The sequence below is a fragment of the Boleophthalmus pectinirostris genome, unplaced genomic scaffold (genome assembly GCF_026225935.1).
Source record: "Boleophthalmus pectinirostris isolate CB_2022bp ecotype Guang Dong unplaced genomic scaffold, ASM2622593v1 HiC_scaffold_15, whole genome shotgun sequence".
Lineage (NCBI taxonomy): Eukaryota > Metazoa > Chordata > Actinopteri > Gobiiformes > Gobiidae > Boleophthalmus > Boleophthalmus pectinirostris.
This window is the reverse complement of record NW_026571070.1, coordinates 18,161,660-18,189,027: the sequence shown is the minus strand read 5'-3', so window position 1 is coordinate 18,189,027 and position 27,368 is coordinate 18,161,660. Positions and strand designations below refer to the sequence as shown.

Here is a 27,368-nt window from a genome sequence, read left to right as displayed (position 1 = left end):
TTCCAAGCATAAAAACACATACATTTTCAATCATTTTAAAACATATATTGAAATGCCTGACATCATAATTTTCTTTCAAAAGTATAGTTTCTAAATGCATGTTTTGTTACTTTAACTGTGGCATTTCTGTTAGAGATTGACTCATTCATCTTTAACAAATGTGTGTTTCAAGGTTTCTAAGTTTTACCTCCACGCAAGTACAAGAAATAATACTTAAAACTTTTTTTAATTTTTTTTTTATTTCAGTTTCTTGAAAAATGTTTCTGTCTAACCTATTAATACACATTTTTTCTTTTATTACAGCTGCATATTAAGTAAAGAATCTGGCTCCTCTTTCATCCTAAACACTTGCACTCTTCATTCCTGCATTACTTTTAGGCAGACACACTCAAACTTTTCCTGACCTGTCGTCTGATTGGCCAAGACCGAATCCGGACAGAACCCCAAACCACCACAAGGCATCATGGGAGATTATACCCAGGTGTGCTGCTGTGCTCCTGTTGCGAAATCTCCCAAATCCGTGGTGTTTTTATGAGTCGGCGTGCACAATAGTCAGCTCTTCCTGCATAGATGCACGCCTGTGATGTTTGGGACAGTCTAAATGAGCAGTAATCTGGCGCGGCCCTCCTCGTGTCCTGCTGAATTTCCTGTGGCTTAGGCCCAGCTGAGCTCCTCTGGGCCTCTATGGGATTGAACCAGGTCTGTTCAGGAATCTGTGCTGATTTAACCCAAAGAAATGAAAAAGGGAGGAATAACATGGCTGCCGTTTGAAGGAGAAGTAAACCTCAAAACTGTGGAATATTTGAGATTTTGTGTGTATAGATTTTATTTTGTTTCATTACTGCATTTTCTGATCTATGTTATAATATCGTGTTCTCATCAAAAACATACCTGGAGTTGTGTTTTGTTTCATTCACACATGTTTAACACACAAAACCTACATATTTATGTTCTGTTCTTCTTAAAGAGAAAACACTCTATTCCACCTTGTGATGTCATGTGATAATACAGGAAGTGCTCCACTGTGCTTTTAAACTCCGCACACCTTTACTTGAATCATTTGGATAATTTTAGTCCTGGAATTGCAAACTCTACTGAACAAAAGTTAAAAGGTAGCTGTTAATTTGAAAACTATCACTTCATGACATCACAAGTTGGAACAGAGGATTTGGGGCATGTAGATAGACTAATAATAAAGAATTACTCAAACATGTGTGAATGAAACAAAGCACATCTCCAGGTATGTTTTGGAGGAAGAAATAACATTCTAACACAACTTAAAGCTTACAAGAGTACATTTTTTATGTTATAGATCCTTTAAAATACTTGTAAAACACTTAGTTATGTGCAGCTTTGTATGTGATCAAACAAATAATATAAAAAGACCCACTGAGGTTATACTATATATCAACTACACCTTAATTAGCCTTAATAAAGTATGATGTAATGTACTTATTTAACAGGACTAGAATGTTTAATGGGATTTAGTAGCTTAGCACTGTGTAACTTTTCTGGTGGGGGGTCTGCCATTGGCTGGTCTCCATGGAGATGTTATTGCTTTGCCTTGAATGTTCCACAGTACGGTTAGTACTTGGATTGGAGACCACTGAGAATTCCAGGTGCCACAGTGGAGTGCAAGTCCCAAAAAAACTGTTGTTGTGTCCTTAGGCATGGCACTTCACCCACATTGCCTAGTATGAAAGTGGTGTGTATGTGAGTGATGGGGGTGGTTGGAGGGGCCGATGGCATAGATTGGCAGCCTCTCTTCAGTCAGTCTGCCCCAGGTCAGTTGTGGCAACAATAGTACATTACCAGCACCGTGTGGAATGAATGAATAATGAATAATGAATAAAGCGCCTTTGAGTGTCCAGAAAAGAGCTATTATTATTATTATGGCATTAAATAAATATATCTGTATTTACTTAATTACAGATGTTTTTATTTCTCAAAACTACCACAAAAGCAAACATTATTGCAATGAGCTGGCCCACTTCTCCACAGATCTGACCTGTAACTTGATGTGGTGAAGTAGCCTGCTTGTCTCCATCAAGATAGTTAAATTAAATGCCGTACTATGGAACTTTCCAAATAAATTCATAAAACATAATATCACAAATGGCTATTTTGGACTTATATGACACCTGTAAAACTTCACCATTTTAATTCAAATATTCCTGATGACTGTGTAAAGTGTGGCAGGGAAAAGGGGAGCCTTATTCATTTATGTGGCAGTGTGAAAAACTCCAACTGTTTTGGAAAGAGGTCACTACTACAATTTCAGATTTAATTGAATGTGAGATGCCATTGGATGGTAAACTCTGCATACTACACGTCTTCCCCAACAGCTTGAGTGTTAATCTAAATAAAAAGAATCTTGTTATTTTTTGTTTATTGCAGGCCAAACATGTAATTGCTCTCAAATGGAAGGAAATGGAGGGGCCCAAAGTAAACCAGTGGATTAAATTAAGGTCCAGCAATTTGGCTCTGGAGAAGCTGAGCAACACATCTAAAAGAAAACTTGAGGAGTTAGTTAGTTATTTGGTTGCCATTTTTGCTCATTGTTAAGAATTTTGACATGTAGAAATCATAATTGAGTGACTTGTGTTTTTAGGGTGGGGGGAGGATCTTAACCCTCTCAGGCTCAAATTAATTTTTAGTATCAGGAAAAATCTGATATTTGGGGAAAATTATAATATGGGGTAGTAATATACAATTCTGACGTTTTTATCCTTTGTAAACAAAAAAAGTATTTTGCACTTCTGGCAGGCCGTTTGCGTGTAACCATTCTTGCACAGTCTGCATCGCCCACGTTTATCAGCATGGATGGGAGAAAAGGCTCCTGAGTAAAAAAAAGCTCATATAATATGGATGTGGAGTAAGTAGGTACTTGGAATTTAGCTGTTGCAAATCTGCAACGCCTGCCTGGAGAGGGTTAATGTATGTGTTTTTATTTTCTTTTTGTATAATGTTTTTTATGTTTTGTATATTTTAATATGTAAAATCATAATATATGGAGTCAAGCAGGTGGGGACCCTCTACTAGAAAGTTCTGTGACACAATTGATTATTATAATTTTGCGGCATAATGGTCACATTTTTTTATAGCTTTTCCACCTTCAAGGCACTCAAAGCACTTTACAACAAGGAACCACTCACCCATTCAGACACACATTCATATACCAGTGTACGCAGACACTGTGGGCAAGGTGGGTTAAGTGTCTTGCCCAAGGACACAACGACAGCATTCATCTGTGGGAGCTGGAATCACACCAGCCAACCTGCGGGTCAGTGGATCTGACCGGTCATGTTGAGAGCTGGATTTGAACCTCCAACCTTCAGATCAGTGGGCGAATGCTCTACCAACTGAGCTACTGCCGCCCCAGCATAATGAATACAGCACCATACAACTTGTTCATGTGGGCATTTGTACATATTGGCTTACATACAGTATATTATAATGATTAAAATTCAGTTACACTTCAATCACTTGCAAGAACCCTATAGCATATTTCCATCATCTGTGAATACAATAGCTTCTTGATACAAGCAGATTTTTAAATTCATAAAAGGTAAAAGTATCTCGCTGTAAATATAATGACAATATTTGTGCATTGAGCATGTAGAAATGTGGGTTTTAGAAGAAAGAAAAGAGAAAATGTGTTTCGGTTTCCATGGTTACTTGTGTTCAGGTTTGTCTTGGAGGAGATCAGTGAGGTGCATGTGTCAGCGTGCATTAACCTGCTCAGGCCGGCACATGTACAGAGACACGGGACGCCATGAATAATACACACACAAGAAATCGCACATTAACCTCCTCATCTCACATCCAAGTAGTCGCAAAATACACACAGAATACACGAAAGTACACAAAATACGCAGGTGTGAGTGGAAAAACTGCAGTAGTCCCAAATGCAGGTGGAAAACATCTGTATTTGTTCGGCTGTAGCACACCAGGACTAAACAGTGAGATGTTCCGCCCAATCCGTTGTCTTCACTGAGGCATTTGGGATTTCAGACGATGTGGAAGATACAAAATCATGGGGTTAAATCTGGTTTGTTCTTCTAACAGTGGCTGAATCACCAACATCTGTGGATTACTCATACACTACTAAACATGCAACTGAGAGTCTGTTCACACTTTCTCATTTGGTCCTGGTTTGAACCCAGTTTAGTCTTGATGTAGACTGGGTTTTGTTTTGATCTAGTCCTGGTTTAGTTCTGGTTTGTTCCTGTTTTAGTCCTGGTTTAGTCCTAGTTTATTCTTGGTTTAGTCCTGATATAGTCCCGGTTTAGTCCTGGTTTATTCTTGGTTTAGTCCTGATTTAGTCCTGGTTTAGTCCTAGTTTAGTTTTAATTTAGTCCTGGTTTAGTCCTGATCTAGTCTTGGTTTAGTTCTGGTTTATTCTTGGTTTAATCCTGGTTTAGTCCTGGTTTAGTTCTGGTTTAGTCCTGGTTGAGTCCTGGTTTAGTCCTGGTTTATTCTTGGTTTAGTCCTGGTCTAGTCCTGGTTTAGTCCTGGTTTATTCGTGGTTTAGTCCTGGTTTAGTCCTGGTTTAGTCCTGGTTTAGTTCTGGTTTATTCTTGGTTTAATCCTGGTTTAGTCCTGGTTATTCTTGGTTTAGTCCTGGTTTAGGTCTGGTTTAGTCCTGGTTGAGTCCTGGTTTAGTCCTGATTTATTCTTGGTTTAGTCCTGATCCTAGTTTAGTCCTGGTTTGATCCAGATCCAGTTCTCGATGTCACAGTTTATTATTACTTTTTGTGTGTATGTGCAAAAATAAACACACCCTCAAAATAATTTCCCTTTTACGAAAAAATTTGAATATTTATTTTTCTTACTTTAACTAATTCATGATGTTAATATAACCACTTTGACACCAAGGTATTTACTTTTTTTTTTTTTACACAAGTTCTTCTCTCTAACAGACAAACAGAAAACATGTTGTTCCACCTCATGATGTCAGAAAGTGCTCCACTGTGTTTTTAAACTCCATACACCGTCACTGGAATCATTTGGATAATTTCGTCCCCGGAATTGCCAATCTCTACTGAAATAAATTAAAATGTAGCTGTTACTTTAAAACTTACTCTTACTTTAAAAATTGAAATCACATTACCTTTGTTTGACCATGTTTTTTTGTTTGTGGATTTGCTAAAAAATATACAACATATTTATATTTTACTGACAAATTAATGACCACAGTAGTCCCAAATTCATTCATGTTAGCGTTTTCACCCACTGTCTTTGAACACACCAGCTCCATGTGCGACTTCAGGCCTGTTGTCAAAGCCGTATTTCACATTTGGAGTGAGACTTGTGCCAAGCTTCAGGAGTCCTCTGCCCCTCGCCACTCTGCGCTCTGCCTCACCAGGGCCCACTATATTCCCCTCACAGTCAAATTAAAAGGCTATGCCAGAAAAGCAAGCATATCTGCAATTCAGAACACATTTTTCTATCGGACAGGAGATATATTGCCGACTAAGTATTGTCAGATGTTGGCAAATTCCACAGATTTTTCATATCCGGAGCCTGAAACTTGGCCTGAGACTGGGAACACATTATAGACAAAAGCAGAAATGAAGCAAATATCCCCTCCATTCTGAACAAAATAGTTTCTCTAATATGAAATGCCATAGCAGGGACCATAAATCATTTAGGAATCTGTTTGGAAAGTTCTCACTAAATATGCATTTATTTGGTGCTGTCTGTTGTATAAATACTATAATTTCACTTATGTCTGTGGAAGAAAATAACCACTACTACAAATGTGTACTAAAGTAAATGTTACATGGCTAATCAAGTATTGCTGCCAAAGTTGTATTTGATTTAAAGTACAAGGTTTGCATGAAAAATACTTCTTAAAGTTAATTCGTTTTTAATGCAATTTTAGTAATATTGTAGATTAATCTTTTAGGTAAATGTTGATTAATTAAACTGTTTTCTGATTGTTTTTATTCTCTAAGTTTTGGCCTATATCAGATTATAAAGAATTATATTTACATGATTTCAAGTACACTCAAGTACACAGTATATCTACACTCAAAAAAGTAGGATTACTCAAAGAATCTAATAAATTAGTTGCACTAACACATAACTTTTGTTTAATTTAGCCAAATTTGTGTTGGTGTCGGTGGTCGGGGGAAATGGGGGCTTATTTTTGTTGTTTTGTATTTATTGTGGGTGTTGTGAATATTGCTTTATGTTTTTGTGTTTTGTTTTATGTTGATTATTGTAATTTGTTAAATGTTGATTGTTGTATTTTTTAGTGAATAATAATGTAATAAATTATAACACAAATATTTGTACTTTTTTTCCTCACCAGATAAATTTATATTATTGAAGCTATCAATATTAGTGGTCTTTGTTAATTAATAGTAGTGGTCTTTGTTAATTAATAGTAGTGGTCTTTGTTAATTAATAGTAGTGGTCTTTGTTAATTAATAGTAGTGGTCTTTGTTAATTAATAGTAGTGGTCTTTGTTAATTAATAGTAGCCGCCTTAGCTAATTAATATAAACATAGATAACATGTATTAAATAGGCTAAATCTTACTATTTCATAATAATTTTCTGTGCAGTAATTGTAACCATGATGACTTTGGCTCGCATGTGTAGTACACAACAAAACAAAATAAAAAACAACCACAAATTCTCCACAATATTACATTTTTTTCTCAATTATTACAATGTGTGTGAAGGCCTGTCAGAGCAAAGAGCAGCAGTGGGCCCACCTTGTTAAAAAGCAGCCAAAATATGACATTGTAACAGCGAACGCAGAATAAAACGCTGAAATGGCCAGAATATTCCTTCTTTTCTTCACCCCAAATATTTCCTCTAATATAAACGCAATATCAGCATCCATAAATCATTGAGGAATTCATTTGGAAATGGTTTTGAAAAATGCATTTATTTTGCTTGGTGTTCATCAATAAAAATGTGAAAAGTTTTATTTATATATTCATGCATTCAGTGGGATTCAGTTATTCATGTATTCACTCATTCACAAGGCAGTGTGTGTGTGTGTGTGTGTGTATGTGTGTGTATGTGTATATGTGTGTGTGTGTGACCTGCTATGCTCCAGGCTAGTGCACTTCCCCAGGGGCCCCTCATCTTTTACTGGGCCCTGACAGAAGATGGAGGCAGGGAGAGGGGTCCGCTGCATTAAAAAGCCTTTACCTAGCTCTGATTTATCGCCCCTGCTGCCCCCTCCCTCCCTCTCTCCCTCTTTGTCCCCCTTCCTCTCTTTCTTTCTCCCCCCCCCTCACACACACACACACACACACACCTGCCATAGTCCCCACCGCGCAGCTCCACGCCACACTCTATCAAACACAGACGTACCAGCGCATTTACACACCATCAGACCCAAAATGGCGGCCGCTGCAGGAGGAGTCGCATGTCCTCCTGTGATTTTGCATTGTGATGTTGCAGCTATTTTCTTCAGGCTTTTTGTTCAGAGCGAGCGGGCAGTAGTAATCGTAGTAGTAGTACTTAGGGATACAGAGAATAGCTCAGGGCAGTGTTTTTCAACCTTTTTTGAGTCGCGGAAGACTTTTGCTGCTTAAAAGAATAAAATAAAAGCGTAAACAATGTCCATGTTACCGTGTCTGGAACTAGAAATTTTGCTGTAATGATCATTTTTATTTCTTTTCTAGTTCAAACATTTACATTAAATAACTTTGTGAATCAGTTAGCTCAAACTGGATTTTTTTCAAGGCACGTTTGGCAAACCTTCATGTTGAAAATGTTTTAGGGCATATGGAATTTTTGTAAAAACTTAAACTTTTATTCAGGCAAATTTGACACTTTTTACAGAGAAGAAGTGACAGCATAGTTATGGAATATTTACAAAAAAGATAATTTACTTTTTAAATTATTACTAAGACAACGCAAACTATAAATTCATCTGAAATTCCACAACTTGAACTTCAGAAATTTCAAACAAAGACTTGAACATACAGGAAGAAACACACTTACGCCTTTAAAAACATGATCAGAACATGAACTGTGCTGCTTGAATCCACCTGTGCAAATAGAAAAGACAATATGGGTTTCATGTATGTGTGGACAAAGTGAGGAGGGATTTTAAAATGCACCTGCTCATGGAACAAAGACCCACACAGCAGCAGTGTCCTTGAGAGGGCCAACTCTCCATAATCAGATTCACTCAGACATACACACCACTACATACACTGCATATGGGTGGAATACATTTGCTCCATCTCAGGTTATTGCACCAGAGCTGATACAGAGAATGGACTTAGATATGAGCCCGATGAGTCCAAATATTAGTACATATATTTTAGGCATTTTCTGTACTGTATTACAGGTCCTATATTATGCAAAATTGACTCACATGTTTGAGCAATGCCGTATTGTTAGTCTGTTTTTATCTTTAAAGCTCAAAATGTAGTAGTTTTGGAGTTAACAGTTACCTTTTACATTTGTGGCATAGAGATGTAGGTGTATGGAGTTTAAAAACAGTGAGGCACTTCTTGTATCACCACGTGACATCACAAGGTGGATCAGAGTGTTTTTGTTTGAGAGAAGAAAATGAAAAGTGAAACAAAACACAATTCCAGAAATGTTTTTGATGAAGAAACATTATAACATAGATCAGAAAACACTGTAATAAAATTTAATATTTTACACAATGAGAAGGAAAATATTTATATTTTTGTATTCATGAGCACATTGTAACATGCTTAAAGTGTATAATATTTAACAAAACACATTAACATATACAGTATTTAAGATTAGGCTAAAACTTTTATCCAGTTTTCCTGGATAAAAGTTTGACAATTTTGGTGAAGCTTTTACTTTCTGGAGCCAAAAGCTTGTCTTATTTCTACAATACCTTATCATTTTAAAAATATGAAAGGTATAAAAAAAGCTACCTTAGATTTGTAGTAATGTTCCAAGGAGTTCTGTTTAGACCTCTGCCTCGGAGACCTGGCCCTGGATAAGCAGATGAAGACGGATGGATAATGTTTCAACTGTCAAAATATTTGGATGAAATTTGGTGTATGTTGGTGTATTGATGACACAGACAGAGGGATATTTTTAAAAGTTTGTTCACAAAATGCCACTTAACTGATTGGGAACTAACATAAATATTTGCCATGTTTCCTGCCAAAATAAAACACAAAAAACCTCAAAACAAAATATGCAATTGTGTCGCATTCAGCTATTGTTGATTATTTTAATAATTGTAAAATGTGTTTCCAGATACGTCTGGTAAAAGGTAGCAAAAGAAAAATGTAATTCTGTCAACTGGACAAAAGTTTTTGAGTGAAGACGTTTTGCAGCTTCAATTCCAAATCTATATTTTCATTCACACAATACTGATACTCAAATATACATATATATCTACGTATTATTTTTATTCATATGGGCCAGAAACAAATACATAAAAAGCATACACAAATTAACCCACTGCACATTTAGTATGACTTATATTACTGTGCATGAATGAACGCAGCAGCAGCAGCAGCACTGCAGCCTGAGCAGCCATAGTAGTGTCTGTGGTTGTGTCAGTGTTAGCAGCAGATGTGAGAGGAAGCCCTGTGCATCCTTTTACTCCAAACTATAATTCATTGTTGGGAATGCCACAATCTAGATTACATCTTGCGCAGCTTAAAAGTGTATTCTCCCATAAACAGCAATCTACGGCACATAAAAATTCATGGGGCTCCAGCATAGACAATGGCAGGGTACTCTCGCTACTGCATGCGTGTGTACTGGAGTGTGTATTTGTACATGTATTTGTAGTAGCGGCATAAACAATCCCCCCTCTGCTCTCCCCCTTTCCTTCTCCCCCTCCTCTCCTCCGTCAGAGAACATGCAGTGATCCATCAGTTTGTCCACAGAAAAGCAATTTCAGGAGATGTTCAGTTTTTCACAGGCCTCCCCTCACTCAGAGCAGACACACACTACAGCGAGATAAAGGAGGGAGCTCGAGAGCTAGAAGGAAATGGAAAAGGTGATTTTAAAAAGGAAAGATGGAGCAAGAGAGGAGGACAGAGGAAAAGAGGGGTAGTCTGTTTAATAGGACATACTGGTATTTGCTGTATCATCACTGGAGTAGGCCTATGCTGCCTGCCGCAATGGTGCAATTGAGACAAGGTTTACTCGAGTAGTATTTTTTATTATATTTTAGTTATTGTTCAAGGGGAGACGAGCAGGTTACAGCACTACGATAAACTACAACTCAGATCTGTGGAGAGTCTCTCCTGTTCACTGAAGGAATTACTGTATTTTTGAGCAATAGAAACATCTGTACTGAATAAATGCTAGATGGATATGTTTAACGCCATACCATGGAACCTTCCAGGGAAAGCAATAACATCTCCACGGAGACAAGCGGGTAGCGAACTCTCTGCCAGAAAAGTTGCTAAGTACACCTTTAATTCTTAATTATCAAACAGTTTCTTAAGAGTGATTCAGGATTAGTAACTACTTCCCTAATACTCCTGAACCTAACCCCTAATTAAAAAATATCCTTAAAAAATAAAAGGACTAAAAAAATACCCTTACACCTTAATGTTAGTAGTTTCATAATCATTTTAACAAACTACGAATAAAGGTTTATTAAGATGTAATTATTAAAAAGTGTAACAAACAAGGATTATAGTCGACAAAATGATATTTAAAGGCCAGTTTGGAGCTTCTAAAGAGCCAATAGACTGGGGTTTGTAGGCCTGTATACCTGAAAGATGGAAGAAATAAGAAGCAGAAAAGAAGGGAGGGCAAGAGGGCCACGTAAAAAAAGAAGAAAAGGAGTGGGTGGTGTAAATAGGACAGGGACAAGAAGAGGGGTGTGACAGGAATGGTCCTGCTCCTGAACTTAAACTGAACTGAAACCTATCTTCAGTTTAGTACTATTTATTCGAGTACTTCTCTGCAGGTACACTGTGGAAATGTCAATACCAGCAGAAGAGAAGGGTACGTTTTTGAGGTACTATCAATAGTTGCATAGAAACAGAAAAATAAATTTTGAGCTTCACACTGTTGTATATGTATTTGCATGCAAGTAATTCAATTGGACTGCATTTGCTTATCATACTATTCATTTTCCTATTCACTTCCACATTTGGACAACCTGTATGTCATTCTCCCATACCTTTTCAAGAGGCAGATTCACAATACAGTACAGTCCATATAACACAAACATGAAGTCATCTCCAAAAACCTTCAAAAATGACAGATATTATAAAGATTTGCGAAATTTCAATGACTCCCCATGCCCTATTTTTTACAGTGCTGACAGGAGCAGATGACAGCGTAATTACAGAGCAGGCGCTCATAACACACAATTAAACAAACAAAGCACATCTCCTCCTTACACCCTGGTCTGGGGACTTTTTGTTCTGATTGGGTGTAAAAAGTCCCTATAGTACAGAGTCAGTGGGAAGAATCCATGTGCAGACAGGAGTATATGCTCTGCTAACAAACAGCCAATGGACAGCAGGCTAATGTATCTCTGTGGTAATGGGCTTAAGTTAAAACAAGATGAGAGAGGCCTTGGTTTTAGCAGCGCCGCATACGCACTAATGACTAGAGGGCCTCCAACTGCCATTTCAGCCTATTATAACAGCAAGATGGCCTGTCTCTGTTTTTAAAGATGAATACAAATTAAAAAGCATTAGGCTACATTCATTTGCAGTCTTTGGCATATAGGGCACTTTTGGTCGGCGGGCCACTTAAGACTGCCTGATTTCTTCAAATGACCTTGGAATCAAAGAAAGAGCAAGTTTTAATGATTCAGAGGGCTCTTAAAGACAGGGGCGAAGGAAAAGCAACACGCGGCCTCATTAAAATTTTCATTTAAACATTAAAAAAGCTTTTTGTTACAAATGTCCCTGCCAGGAATCGGAGTTGATACACAAAGCGCCGTAAGAATTTGCAGCATCTGAGCCAATTTGATGGTGATGCGCCTCCACATCCCCTCATCAGTGCTATACAGTAAATTATAAGGGAATGCTTTTTGGCTCTTTTCGAATTGACTTTGTTGAGGCTCAAGCAAGTGTGGAATAAATAATGAGACAAAGTAACAAGACTGCGCATATCTCTCATAACAAAGACATTTGTGTAAAAGAGCAGAAATAACACAATAAATAAGAACGGAACACTGACTATAACATAAAGTATCAAGTTTAACATTGTAGCATAAAACAATAATATATATATAATAATAAAAGTGCAGCTACACTTCTCAAAAAGGTGTGGCGGGGAAATAAACATAGAAAAATATAACACAAACATAATATAAGTCAGGACACATATACTGAAGTTAAGACAATTAAAATTCAGTTTTTTATACTTATAGTGGCGCACCATAAAGAGCAGGCAAGAATCACTCCTATGTCCTCTCTTGGGTATGTCACTGGGCACTGTAATTTTCCAACACAATTTTGTCATTATAGATCAATGTTGCAATTTGTCCGAATGTCCAAAATACAACATAATTTTCCATGATGTCAGAGATTATAACCATTTATTTGTTTGTTATGAATTAAGTCTTTCTTCATGCTTTATTAAGGCTAGTTACTGAGAATTCCATTTGTTAAGTAAAAACATTCTTAGATGCTAAACAGCAGCTTTGATCTTTATTCGTCACATATGACTGAACTGTTTGGGAAGGCCTAATATGCAAAATATTCAAACAGATCCAGCCCATCCACTGAAAGTCTTCTCCTCTCTCCTCGCTGGCTCTCTTATTTCCCAAAAGCCTTCATGCCTTGTAAAAGTGCGGGCCCGGGCTGCTCAGCTCAGAGCTCCTAAATGTAAAGTAATATTAGACGGACACGTACATCTGTGTTACTGTGGGCCCACTCACTGTGGCTGTCCACAGGCTACACTGGACTCAGCCAAATGTTCCCTCTAGTAGAAAGTACACAGCTGGTACAAAACCACACAAGTATTAGAACTAGAAGCAGTAGTACAAGCAGGAATAATATTGAGGCGGTAGTGTTAGTGATCTTATTGCAGTAGATTTGATTGGGGATCCACTTTACTAATATATCCCCACCATTAGGAGAGGGTTGTGACATTTGGCTTGAATTCATTTGCATATCACCATGGCAATGCATTAAATCAAATATCCCAAAAGAGTCAGAGTATTAATTAAGTACTTACTAAGCCTGAATCATTCTTAAGATATTTGTTCATTACAAATTATGAATAATTATTAAATTAATGAAAAGTTCTATCGACCCGTTGCAACGGTCTGATCATGATCTAATTTGTGGAATAACCAGATTACTGAAATGCCATCTAAAATTTAAAATCTGATTTAAGTAATCTGATTTCTTTCTGGTTATCTGCCTCAAAATTATGCAAAAAGAGAAAACTTAAAAATGAAAGAGAAAATGTTTAAGATTATAAGAGTTATATTTTAAATGTATTGTACTTTGTTTTCCAACTCCAGCAGTTTCTCTAAACACATGTCACCAGGTGTTTAGACGATCAGATTTCTCTTGTTGATGTAAACACACAAACCAAAAATCAGATCTAATGATTGGGTTATCTGATTATTTATATTTTTTCCTCGCCATGTAAACATACCCACTGTCTGAAACAATGAAACCCTGCTACACCATCTCTCTGCAGTTCTCGGCTCCGACCGCAGTCTAACTTCACCTCTCGTGTGTTCAGTTATTTACAGCCCTGACTACAAAAGCAATGAACTGTTCTGCAAACTACACAGCGCTGCCTTTGTGTCACCGGCAAAACAGGAAATCAGGCTTTTGTCGGCAAGAGACGGCTTCAAAACTCGCTGTGTTTCAAGTGTCTTAAGCAATCCCAACTCTCCGTCTTCACACGCACACGCTCCTCACAACAGATTGGGAAACAGCACAAATGATCTGGAGGGGGGAGTCCCAGCGGGCGCCATGTTTGATTTTTTTCTCCTCAGGTTTGCCCCTCCTTCCTCCATAACTTCTATCCTTTGCTCATTTTGTCATACTTTCTTCTCGTTCGTTTCACAGTGCCAGTTGGTTGTCCTGTGTACTCTCCTGGGTACGTGTCTTTCTCTCTCCCACTTTAAAACATGTGCTTGCTGGTTGGGTGTGTATGTTGCGCAAATGTCAGTAGTGATTGTATCCTTCATCCACAATGTAATAATAAGGCAGGTGTACGGATGGCTCCCACTTTTCCTCACCACAAATTGTTCTCTTTGTGGCCCAGAAATGAGCTATCGCAGCAGTAAACACTAAGAGCAACAACAATCCAAATGAAAGATTCGATTGGATTTTGGGAGCTAGTTTTGGTCGTCTTTGTTGACACTTGGTAAAAATGATAAATAGCCTATCTGGTCATGTGTATTTTATGTTTGGACCATGCAATGTGGAATTCTGGTTCTTCCTCCACTGTCAGCAATGTTATGACATATAAAATATTAGAATATAATAAAAACACTTGGACACACAGAAGAAGCTGCAACAAAAGAGCTACAGTTTTGCAAAGACCCTGACTCTTCGTCTAGCTCATGTCTGAATAAATAGTTTTGCTTTCTCATTCTTAGAGCGGGGTTGAATAACTCCTAAAAAAATTCTTAAGGTAATAAGATATGTGGAATCATAAAATGTCCTAAACAAGAAGATGTTGACTCATCATATTATCATAAAAATATTTGGCATGATGGCCACGTGATCAGAAAACGAAATAATCCACACGAGTCCTCATTTGGGTTGCCAGTTTCAATGCTGAAATCCATTTGGTTAAAATTGCCTCTCTCTGATCTGAATGGTCACTACCTAAACCTCATCATCTGCAGCCAAACATTAATGGGTGAAATCTGGAGGTTGTAGAGTTTTTCACATGAGGCTTGGTCTGTCCATATTCTAATAATGCAAAAATGTGCAGATTGTGATTGTGGTTCATTTTCAGCAAAAGCCCCCTAAGAAAACGTATTGTTGCTTACTTTAAAATGCTATTACTAGGCCACCATTGATCAGTGGATATAAAAAATCAAACAAGTTTATACAATGGAACTGTTAAAAGCTCAACTACAGCTTAAAGTGTCAACTTTGGAAAAGAGATGGTGGCCAATTATTGACTTTTCCAAATTTTTCCAAAGACACTAACATGCCTTATTTTTTATTTATTTTTTAATCTGTTTTTTTTTTTTCTTCTAGAAAAAAGGTAGCCATCTAGTGCCCTCGCTTAATTTTATTTCTCTCCAGCAACTATGTCAGGAATCAAAATACACTAGAAAACCCTGGAAGTGCAAGTTCGGGCATCAGCTAATCAGCGAAAAGCAATACACTGTGTTGTCAACGATTCCCGAGATCGAGGATTTAAAACTGGAATAAAGAGAATGTTTGGTGAATTGGGAAAGGGGGATGTTATTGTCCTTCTTCCTACGGGATTTTGGAAAAGCTTAATATACCAGTTAGCCCCGTGAGCGGCACGTTACATACGTCAAGACCAAACAGCAGCGACTGGTTAAATTAAAAAAAGTACCGTCCTATTGTTGAGCGAATGAATTCCAACGCTGCGAGGTCAGACGGTTTCTACAAAGTCAAACTGGCTGATGAATTAAGCTAGAAAAAAGGGGGGATAAAAGGAAAAATATAAATTGTGTGAGGGCCTGATCTCAGGATACTGCTGATGTGAACTGATTTGTGGCAATAAAAGTAAAAAAAAAAAAAAAAAAAAGTGCTATTGCTCAACTTCAAGTACAAATTATTTTGCAACAGTTTGGATGCAAGATTTGTGATTTAGTTGTATAAAAGTTCTAATGGTGTGCACATTCTGGGACAGATCATAAATTAAAGCCAACCAACATTTGTATACAATCATTTTAAAACAAGAAACTTTAACAAGAACATATATAGCAGCCTTTTTCTCGGTGAAACCACCCTGCTCCCATTTACATCCCCATTTACTCACCTTAAACCAAAGGATTCATCTTGACTGTCCACAAAGTGAGTCCGTGAATAAGTTACATTACACCTGTTAGCACAAAAACAACAGGTCCAGTTGGGAGCGGAGCTTGGAATGGGACCACTCATAAATAACGGCGTGCTCATGTTTAGTATTTGTGGACAATAGTTTGGATGTGCTCTTGTGGATGGATCACAGGTGCGGAGGACATTGTGTTGTAGATGTGGTCCAGGTGCTGCAGTTATTTCTGGTGTGGGCCGTTAATCACCAAGCAGACGCTAATGAAATATGGCTTGCATTTTAGCAGTTTTAAAATAGTTTTCCTGACTGCATAAACTTACATAGGGAGATCATCATACTAATAAGGACAAATTTATATAAACAAATATTTATAGAAACTTGGAATTTCAGTGAGGTGTGAAAAAATTTACGCGGAATTTACCCTTTAACTATAGGACTTCTCCATCTTGGTTAGATTATTGCACTGGTAGAAGTCTATAAGATAATAAGTGTTTAAGGCAGTGGAATGTCATGTATATCACTCTTATGGCTGTTGACACTTGGTGTGACGCTAACTGAAAGCACTACTCTGTCAGAAGTTCTGGTTAGACCTGTTGTGAGCTTTATTTGAACATCATCTGACCGGAAAGAGCTGACTTTGGAGTTTGGAACTACAACTGACTTGTGCCAGTAAACCGGACTGGACTATGAACACTTATATTCATCACAGACTCCTGATAATGTGTTGTTGAAATTCATTTTGTATTTTTTCAGCCAATCTCAAAACTACTTAAAAATACTTAACGCTATTGCTGAAGTTTGCTTTGTGTCACCACTGTAACTAATGAACATTCTGGCATAGAAATAAGCCCAGAAATACACCCCCAGCATGCTGTCACTGCAAAGTATCAATACCACATTAGTTTGGAAGCTAAGCAGGGTTTTGCCTGGTTGGTAAATGGTCACATTTTTATATATAGCACTTTTCCACCTTCGAGGCTTTACAACAAGGAACCACTCACCCATAAGAGAAAATGTTGTTTTTGTTTACATCTGGCTTTTCTGCATGTGGCAGTGGCTGGTAGGTCGGGCAGGTCTTTTGTGTTGACAGTTGCGTTGCGTATGTCATGAGATAACTCGTCTTATTTTTAAATAGGTTTTGCATTTAATTGTTTTGACATGACTTCATCATACTCTGCTCTAAGTCACTGAATGTTGAGGATCAAAAACATTACTTTGAAAAGTTAAAACTCACTGAACTGTTGACAATGTTGACGTTGTACTGCTGTATGACCATTGTTGATGTTGTACACCGATGATTGTTGATGATGTTGACGTTGTACTGCTGTATGACCATTATTGATGTTGTACGCCGATGACTGTTGACGATGTTGATGTTGACTTGCCATTTTTTGCCTACCAAAATGACTGACATGAAGTCTTCATGGTTTCTCGTATTCACACACTCATTCATACACAAAGGTGAGGTGGGTTAAGTGTCTTGCCCAAGGACACAATGACAGCATTCACCTGTGGGAACTGAAATCACACCGCCAACCTGTGGGCCAGTGGATCTGACGTCTCAACCAACAGTGTTTACGTCAAGAGCGGGATACGAACCGCCAACCTTGGTCTCAGTGAACAAACCAACTGAGCTACTACTGCCGTGGTTAAAGTCTAGTGCGTATTGTTGCTGTGTCGTTGGGCAAGACACCACAACCATCGTGCCTTTGTGTGCACGTTTTGGACGAGCGATTGATCGGCGGTTGGAAGGGCTGATGGTGTAGATTGGCAGCCTTGCTTTTATCAGTCCACCCCAGAGAATAGAACCAGTTTTAATATTGTCTCGTATTACCCAGCGTGCATGTCAGCTCGTCTTGCTAAATAAAAGCTTGACACAAACATTGACTGGAATCCCTATTACTCACAGACCTATGAACTTACTGTAAATAAGCAGATGTGCCCATGTGTTTTATTATTGTCTCTAATTCACATTTCCCATTCATGTTGTGGCTGTCCTCCATTAGGGGCCAACGCAGAGTCAGAAGACACCAGAAAGAGGCTAAATATTTGATTATAAGGTGTTTATCCCTGTTAAACGATGACAACATTGTTACGCCGATATGTAAGTGCCTCAGATGTGATGCGGCCGCTCGATAACTATTGACAGACGAATGATTGTTGTTGTTCTTTGGTTTTCGTCATTGTCCGGGCCCGATGCACGAGGGGCTAAACTGGGAGTGAATGTGATTGGATTTTCAGTCTCCATCATTGAATTCCCATGCGGCGAATACTAATTCCAGTATTTAGTGCGGTGATGCCGGGGCTTGCTTTCATCTTAAACTGATTCGAGTCTAATTAGATTGGGCATGTGGGGGGTGCTGGATGTATCCGTCTGGACTAATCCTTGCCTTTCTGTTCCAAACATTGTATTATCCAGAGAAAATCCATTGGCTGCAGGCTATTCAGAGGCCAGATCTTCAGCCTCTGTACTGTATCATCGGGGGGTGTCGTGGCTGGGAGGGCACACACTGGACCCTAATGGCAGTGAGTGATGTATGGGTTGAAGAAAACGCCATTTAGAATTTACCGTAAACCTTTTATCGTGCATTGAGGGCAGGACCGCTCTCTGCTGCAACCAAAGCTCTTTGTGAACTGCGATGAACTGTCCTCTCCAAGCAGTTTTATTCCAGGACAGAGCTGTGGTAAATTCTCAATATAGTCACATCTAAAATGACTCTGTTTATTTTGGTTGACTTGAACAAATCGGCACCAGAATGAGTTTTGTTTGTGAGTCAGACCGCAGCAGTGTGAGATGGAGGAGGTGCTTCGTGTACAGGCGTTTGAGAAGGCCGGAGAAATGAAAGGCCTTCAAAGCCATTGTTCTCGGCAAAGGTCAAACGCAATTCAATCCTGTAATATGGCAGCGGGGAGAGCTCCGTCGCCCACCGCCGCCACTTTAAGGGCGAGGAACAGGAAAAGGGACGTTCAGCACAACACTGGCTCCCTGAGAACTCCTCACATACATCAAGGACAGAGGCAAACAGGCAACATGTTCAGCTGTTTGTGCGTCGTGAATGTTATGAATGAATTGTGTTGTGTTCCCTGGATGTCTTAATAACACATACACACATTTTTAGCCTTCTGAGGTTGATTTTTATTGTTATTAAAGGTCCTACATTACGTAAAATTGACTCATGTGAGCTTTTAGTCATGTTGGAATCAAAAATATACCTAGAGTTGTGTTTTGTTTCATTCATGTTTGAGTAATTCTTTTTTATTAGTCTGTCAGCATCTCCAAAGATCTCCAAAGCTTGTTCTGTTCCACCTAGTAATTTCAAGTTAACAGCAACCTTTCAACTTTTGTTCTGTAGAAATTGGCAATTCCATATAATTATGCCTTATTAAAAAACACTTTCTTGCTATTTTGAATTTATTATTATCATTTATATTTTTGTTCTTTGTTATTATAATATATTGTGATGTGTGAGCTACTGTGTCCAGATAATTTTCCCTGTAGATCAGTAAAGTTTGTCTTAGTTTTAGCCTAAGAAATGACCCAAATGATTATGGTGAAGGTGTATGGAGTTTAAAAACATAGTGGAGCACTTCCTGTATTACCACATGGCAATACAAAGTAGAACAGTGTTTTCTGTTTGAGAGAAGAACTCAGCCTAAATATGCAGGGCTTGTGTTTTAAACATGTGTGAATGAAACAAAACACAACTCCAGGTCTGTTTTTGATGAGGAAACATTATAACATAGATCAGAAAACAGAGTAATATGGATCATTTCAAGACAAAATTGTGTTTTTGACAGTAGAAAAGTTTGATTTGATGAATGTCACTGAACTGGCTGTGTATTTGTGTGATAAAAACTGCATACTACTGCGTTTTCATGACGGGGCTACCTTTATGTTGACACAAATAAATGTCAGTCATGATTGACACATTTACCTGGTTGGTGATACGATGCACTTGAGCCATCCTTGAATTCCACTGTCCACGTCCTCAAGATAAGGAGGCAGGGACTCTTCTCCAGATCTTAAGCCAAGAAAATTGTTGAAATTTCTCCAGTAAACAACACCAAAACATAACCTTTAATCTATATTTTAGATGCTCACACCCCTAAATAGTACATTATATTCAGTGATGGGAAGAATACTTTTAATACCTGCATTAAAATGTATTTGTAACATATCAGAGTACTTTATTCTGAAAACATTCACATTCAATTTAGTGATATGAGTATAAAACCAGAAGATAAAACTTTATTTTTGTTGTATTTATTTATCACTTTTTCTTAATAATGGTGCGCAGTTTAAAACATAAATTACAATTCAAGTATTGTCATATGTTTCTTTGAGTTTAGTAAAGTAACTGTACTTGGAATACCCCCAAATGTAACTGTACCAGAAAGCAATTTGGGTATACTTATGTACTTCACAATACTTTGTTGACAGGTTGTTGTATTGTCTCTAATGCGAAAAATCCATAGTTAATTATTATTGGTTTAACTTATATAACCGCATAATTTATTAGAGACTGAACATCTCATTATGTCTTCAGGTTAATGCAACACTGAATCAAATTAACAGCTAAAATAATCCTTTCATATGAGCAGACAACTGAAACATGAAATCATATAATATATATAGTGTTGCAAGCAGATTTGAGTCTCTCCTTGCTTTGTGCTGCCCTTGTAGATTGCATTAGGAGGTGTAATGACTTGTGAACGCGTCCCGCTCCTTGACCCTGACACAGGAGGAGGAACTGTGATCTATTGTGGCTATGTGCCGATCTGGAGCAGCCATTTTAATGTGACAGCATATGTTGACCTTGGCTCTGAAGGGTCATGCTGCCTGGCTGTCTTCTGTTCTTTGGCCTTTTTAATTCAATAGTAATATATTGTCAGAAGCCTTCCATTTCACACTGCTTTCATGTGCCCGTGTTGTGATGTGTTGGCGGAGATAATAGAGAAAAACAAGGGCGCACCTGATCTGATAAACATCCATATATAATCCCATACATCTGCTTAGAGTCAGATTATTGTAAATAGCTTTAGGGCTAAACCTAATCAACTCTGAATATGAATATTGGAAAACAGATCACAGGAAGTGCTTAGTCCAAAAATAATGAATTATTATAATCACAAATGTAAAGTCACATTTGTTGTAGCACTTTTCAAAGTACATGGTAATAACCAATTTTCATATTTTGTTTTCTTATGGTTTTTACATAATCTTATCAAGAAACAGCAATAACAGTGCTTGAAAACTCTGGTGTTTATCAGAGGTGACAGGTGCAGTTTCCCAACTTTTGGTAATTATAAAATGTAGTTATTGTGAAGTGTTTTATAATCAGATCATCTGTCTGACTGCCTGTATTATCTCAAGTGATCTTTCATTCAGTATTAAAAGTTTGCATCAAACACAAACAAAGATGGATGAGCGCGAGCTGGTTTGCAGATACAGTTTTTAATGTATCACAACAATGAGCAACAAACATACTTGATGAACTATTTCCAGAAGTTGTTCAAATACCATCTACAATAAACGTCATTTCAACTATGACAACAGGTCTGTGACAAAATAAAAAAAGGTTTCAAAACCATGTTATTACCGTGGTACGGTACAGTTGAGACCTCAAACAGTACAGTAACAAAAACTAATGCAACTACTCTCTATATATAAAACATCAATAACATTTTTGGTTTAGTTTATTTAAAGTTTTAGCCATAGGGGCTTCTTCTTATTAAAACCTCAGGGTGCATTCCTATGTAACCCAGATGTTGAAGAGTACATATTGTGGAGGATATGATTGCGCCATGAAAATCCCTTTGACATCCAGAAGAACAATTCCACTTTCAACCTTTTGAAGGCTGTCCCCATAAAACATGACACAATCCATCCATTTTTTTTTTCAAAAAGTTTTTTTTTTCTTTTTGGCTGCTGTGCAGTTGCAATATCTATGTACAGTATATTGTTGGACCATCCTCTTTGTTGGTTTGTTAGCTTTTACCAGTCCTTGGTGTGGAAAGCGTACTGTCGGACACTAGCATCTTAGCACATGATGCTAGCTGACAGTTCAGTCTTTGAATGCTGAGCCACAAAGTGGGAAAGGCAAAACGCCAGAGTAGAGAAAGCCTTTGGGATCAGGACAGTCATGTTTGTACAATGGCAGAATTGCACCTTGGGAGGCCAGGATGTCTCTTATGAAACACAATCAAAAAGTGTCTTCAGGATTAAAGAAAGTGTTAAAATACTCAAAATCCAAATAATGACATTTAGAAAGCTCACACAGAAAAATAAAACTGGCATTTTGCGTCAAATAAAAAATACAATAATAAAACATACGGAAATGATATTTGATGTCATTGTTTGAAACAATAACTAAGCATGATTTGATTTAACCTGTCAAACAGTTGCATTACATGCTACTTGCTCATCTCAGAATAGGAAATACCAAAAGCAATACATTTTTGCATTTCTTCATATTAATAAATTTGTACCATGCACAGCCAACTACAAATATGTACAACAGCTTAGCTTTCTTTGTTCACAAGCCTTTTCTTTCATACAAATAGCCTTCTGTTACTTTGGAATGAATCACATTGGTTTCAATTACTAAACTAGAAAGTGATTCGTAAAAAACAGAACACCCTTTGACAGCTTTCACATTCTTAGTTCCACAGTAAAATAAAAGAAAGAAAAGAAACAGAAAAGAGCAAAGCAAAGCAATGAATGGATCAGGATTTTGTCTGACACAAAGTATAGAGAATTTATGGCAAGCAAAAAAACATTACACAGTAGCAGCAAACCTTGTAAGGTAATACTTAGCAATGTTGAAATCACTAAATGTGGAAAACTGAAAAGTGTAGATCAAGTGCCCAGAGAATTGGTGGGAGGACGTCAACCTAATGGCAGCGTATGGATGTAACACTGTTTGGACTACATCATGAACATGTCTGAATATACAACGCAAATGCTGTTGTCCTCCTTTTGAAGCAGCATATTTGTAAATGTAAAGCATGATCATATTTTAACATCGTGACCAACTTGTACCTTAACAGTTTCAAGTATACAGTACTGCTTTCTTGGATGCACCAATTATTAAATAGGTTTCTAGATTGTTAGGCATCAATCTTGTAACAAATGTGGACCAATATGCTGCTGCAATAGACACAAATAATAATTAAACACAAACTTACATACAGACATATAAACAAAAATCTATTAAATTAACAAATGGCCTACTCAATAATAAAAAGACAAATCAAACAAAATAAGTGCACTATAGTCCAGACACAAGCAGGTACCGTAACAGTACAGCAATTCACAAATGAAAAATGTTATATTCACATAATTCAAGAGTCTATCAAAACTAGAGTTATTACCTCTTGAGAAAAGGGCGTGAGCAGAGGTAAGGTGAGAAGGTAAGAGTTGGCACAGATTAGTATATACTACAAGAAATTAAGGATACAGCTTGTTGGAATACAAACTGGCAAACACAGGGGCATCATACACATAAAGTTCACCATTCAAATTCCCTCAGTGGCAAAACCATACTGTCTTTGTAGGGCAAAACTAAAAGGATATGCACATTGTCCATTGTAACAGTAATATTGTCTCTTGGTACTCTATACACATCAAGGAAATGCGTCCGATAAAGCTTGACATGTTTTGGTTATAAGCCAAGTGTACCCAGGCTTTTGCTGCTTTAACAAATGAGAAATGTTATGTTCTGACCTGAGAATTTAAAGCTACTGAATTACACCTATCTAAACTAAGAGAGATTCTCTTTGAGGGTTCTGGATCGTCATCCCATACAGTACATGCTAGCATTTGGAAAACAATCCAGCTGAGGTGCAATTTGCTATCGTGAGAGTTTTTGGCTTGAAACAAGCCCTCAAGGGACTTGTGGGATTTTTTCCTACTCCATGTTTTGTATACAATATAAGCTCAGTCAAGCATCTGCAACAGTTCTGTCCATAACAAAAATCAATCAATATCTTGCCAGCATATCAATATGGGAAAAACAATCCTGAGTCAATCATTTGGTACTGTAATTTTTTTGGGTTAAGAGAAACTTTGGAACTGCAGTTTAAAAAGTCTTATTTTTTCTTTAAGCAAGGGATCCTTTTGTCACTCCTACACACTGAACATATCCATTCTTATACTACTGAAGCTGGCGTCCAGGCCAGAGGCCTGCTTTGCCTTGACTTCCAACGCGTTATCTAAGTCTTCCAGCTTGTGGCTTAGCTCATTGTCAGACTCATCTGAACAACTCTCGGTGGGTAGTGAGGTTGGAACCCCTGAGGTGCTGCAGGAAGTTGAGGTAACCGTTGAAGGTGAGGACAGGGGAGGAGGGGGGGAGGCAGACGGGGAGGAGGAGGAAGCAGCTTTCCGGGCTGTGGTGGCCTGGAACAGGACATTTGGCCAGGACTTCATGGACAAGCGAGAGAGATGAGGAAAGGTGTTATTAGAAGAAGCTGCAGACTGCGAGGTAGATGTGGTGTTAGGAGTAGGGGAGCAGACAGTGTGAGGTAATAATCTAGTATGCTCTTTGGCATTTCTCATTGCTTGTTTGATTGTTTTCTCTTTGTGCAAGCTCGACTGAAGATGTTGGCCAAGTGCTTCTTTCCCATTAAGAACCACGTTGCAGGCAGCGCACGTGTAGTTGCTGACCGCTTTACGAAGCACTGTCTCTTGCGGGTCGGTAAAAGGATGTCCGAAGTAACAGAAGGACTTCTGATGACGCACCACAGAATCTTCGTCAGCAAAAATCATCTGGCACTTTCTGCATATAAACTCATGCTTGACGGACGGGACGATAAAAGTATCTGATAAATCCATGGAACTTTTGGTTTCGGTTTTCGGTTCTTCTTTTGTGCTTTCTGTTGAAGAGCCTTTGTTGGGTTCGTCCTTCACCTCTGACACTTCTTTTGGTTTGAAGTTAGAGTTGGTGGTGCTCGGTTGTTTCTGCTGTTTCTGCTCCAGCTGCTTCTGCTGCTTCTGCAGTGAGTCCTGGAGGGACTGCTGGTACTGCTGGTACTGCTGCAGGAGGGCGGTCTGGGACAGGCCTGCTGACATGGCCGCCTGTGGGACAGCCGCTGGGCCGTAAGGGAACAGGCTCTCCATTCCACAGAGAGGGGGAAAATAGCCCCCGGCCTGGACCCCTCTGGGCAGCTGAGGAGTGAAGCAGTTGGGAAATCCAGGGAGAAAGTATGGCAGAAACTGCCCCCCCAGGAAGGCGCTGGGGTCACCTGCAGCCATGGCGCTCTGCAGAGCCTGCAGCTGTGTGGCATCCATCTCACTTCCTGGTTTCCCCGCGGCGTGAGGGGCCTTCTCTCTCTTCTTGTTAGTGCTGGGAGTGTTGGGGCGTGGGCTGCTCTCTGTCTCTCTGTCCTTCGCCTTGGTCTGCGCAGGCTTGTCCCCTGGCTTCTTGCTGCTGTCTCTCTCTGCGTCCTTGCCTTGCTGCTCTGTGTGATTGACTGTCAAAGGTGTGGAGGGAACAGGAGGAGGAGGAGGTGGAGGAGGAGGAGTCTGCAGAAGAGTCTTGGTTGGGGTAGTGCTCAGAGACATGGCAGGAGAGGGGGTGGCTGGTGTAGGGAACCCAAGCATGCCAGCACCGGGAGACGCTAAAGCTGGAATACAGTGGCATAGATATGGAGATATTCAATATTTAGATATTCAATTCCAAATCACTAAGGACATTGGTATTCAGATAAAGATTAAGATAAATCATTAGTTACTGGCTGAATATTGGTAATAAGTCTGATTTAGATTTTGTTATGGATCAAAACTGTTACATGCGCTTTACAACAATTTTATCTTTCAATATAGCTTTAAATATACCAAACCTACAATACTGGGAAAATAACACAACAAATGAAAGCCATCAAATACATTTGTATGTAAAAAATCTCTGGACCAGCTGACTATACAACTCTGAGGATGAAAGCATGCACTAAATTTAAAATAGCTTTAAAAATAAGAGTTTTAAAAAACCCTCTTGTGATTTAGAGTAAACAGTAGTAAAACAAAATAAATAGTGCATGGTAAAGCTCAGTTCATAAAGCATCTATCAATGTACTATGACGTTTTGTCATACTAACTCACCAGGTGTGTTTGGAGGGAACACAGGGAGTGAGGATGGCCCGTTGACCCCCGGGAGCAGCACTGGTGGGAGCCCTGATATCCCGGGGTAGCCCGAGGGCAGGCTGAGGCCGTGAAGTGCATTGTTGTTGTCCACTGCAGTCTGCTGCTGCCCGGGCATCAGACCCTCTCCAGCTTTCTTCAGTCGGTCCAGTTCTTGCTGGGCCATGAGCTGACGGACAGTGGTTGGTGCTAGGTAGTCCTTTTCTCTGTCCACCTGGTTGCCCAGGGTTTCCTGCACTTTGGCGATGTGCTGCTTCGAGAAGATGTGATCTCTCACTGACATGCGTGCAGTGTACTTCACACCACACAGAGTACACTCTGGTCTGGGGCCTTCTGGGGAGCCTTGACTTATCATGAAGGGCTTTCCAATATTTATCTTGAATTTCTTTTCTTTAGCGCGGGCATTTTGGAACCACACCTGCACCACACGTTTGGGGAGTCCTATCTCGTTGCCCAGCATCTCACACTCCTGCATTGTGGGGGTGCGGTAGTCACTGAAACAGGCTTTGAGGACTTTGAGCTGCAGGTTGCTCATCTGTGTCCTGAAGCGTTTATGTCCCGGTCTGTCCCCACCACTGTTCCCTTTACCAGACTTAAAAGGGTTAGACGCACCAAACGGACTTGGTGAACTTGGATCAGCTAGGCTGGATGACTCACTTTGGTCATTGTTTTCCTCCATGTCGTCATCTCTGGAGCTGAAGTAAGAGTCACAGTCTTTTCCAGAAAAGCTCAGGGCAGGGCTGACCATGCTAAACTGAAATCTGTCATTTAAACAATCAGAGTTTGTGAGGAGATTGTTTTTATTATCACTGAGCTTGTCACCACCATTTGTAGTAAGGCTCTCTATCATTGTTATTGGCTTCGTCACCTGTTGTAGCATCACTAATGGCTGTATTTATTGACGAGGTCTCATCAAAGTCCATTTTCAGGTCATATGATGAAGTCTCTGCTGAATTCATATTAGGCCCTTCAGTTTCATCACAGTTTTCAGCTTTTAAGGATGAAGGGCTTAAGAAGTTTTTTACCTGGGCTTCAGTTGGTTTCATGGGGGTAGAGGAAGCAGCAGGCAGATCATAGTCGTTTTGCTCACTCTTAGTTGGCAGTGGTGGACAGTCAAAAAAAGAATACTTGTTTGGACTTTCCCCTCTGTCATTGTCTTGATTCATCATCGGGCTGGGGGGCAAACTAAAGCCTGCTTGTTTAGCCTCGTGCCAATGTCTGGACCTTATGTGGCTGTCTAAAGCAGATTTAGCTTTGAAGAGGGCTCTACAGAAGGGGCATTTCTTGTGTGACTGGGAGGGTCCAATGGCTCTGAACTGGCCCTTT

At 38.9% G+C, this 27,368-nt stretch overlaps 1 protein-coding gene across 1 annotated transcript in view; it reads right to left on the bottom strand.

Annotated features, from left to right (window-relative positions):
• Positions 1–21,350: 21,350 nt before the first annotated feature.
• zfhx4 (zinc finger homeobox 4) overlaps positions 21,351–27,368 on the bottom strand; it is a 70,664-nt gene continuing 64,646 nt past the window's right edge. The window contains 3 exon segments of the mRNA XM_055150798.1: positions 21,351–25,528; positions 26,004–26,890; positions 26,892–27,367. Coding sequence (XP_055006773.1) covers positions 24,033–25,528; positions 26,004–26,890; positions 26,892–27,367 — 2,859 coding nt within the window. The 3' untranslated portion in view covers positions 21,351–24,032.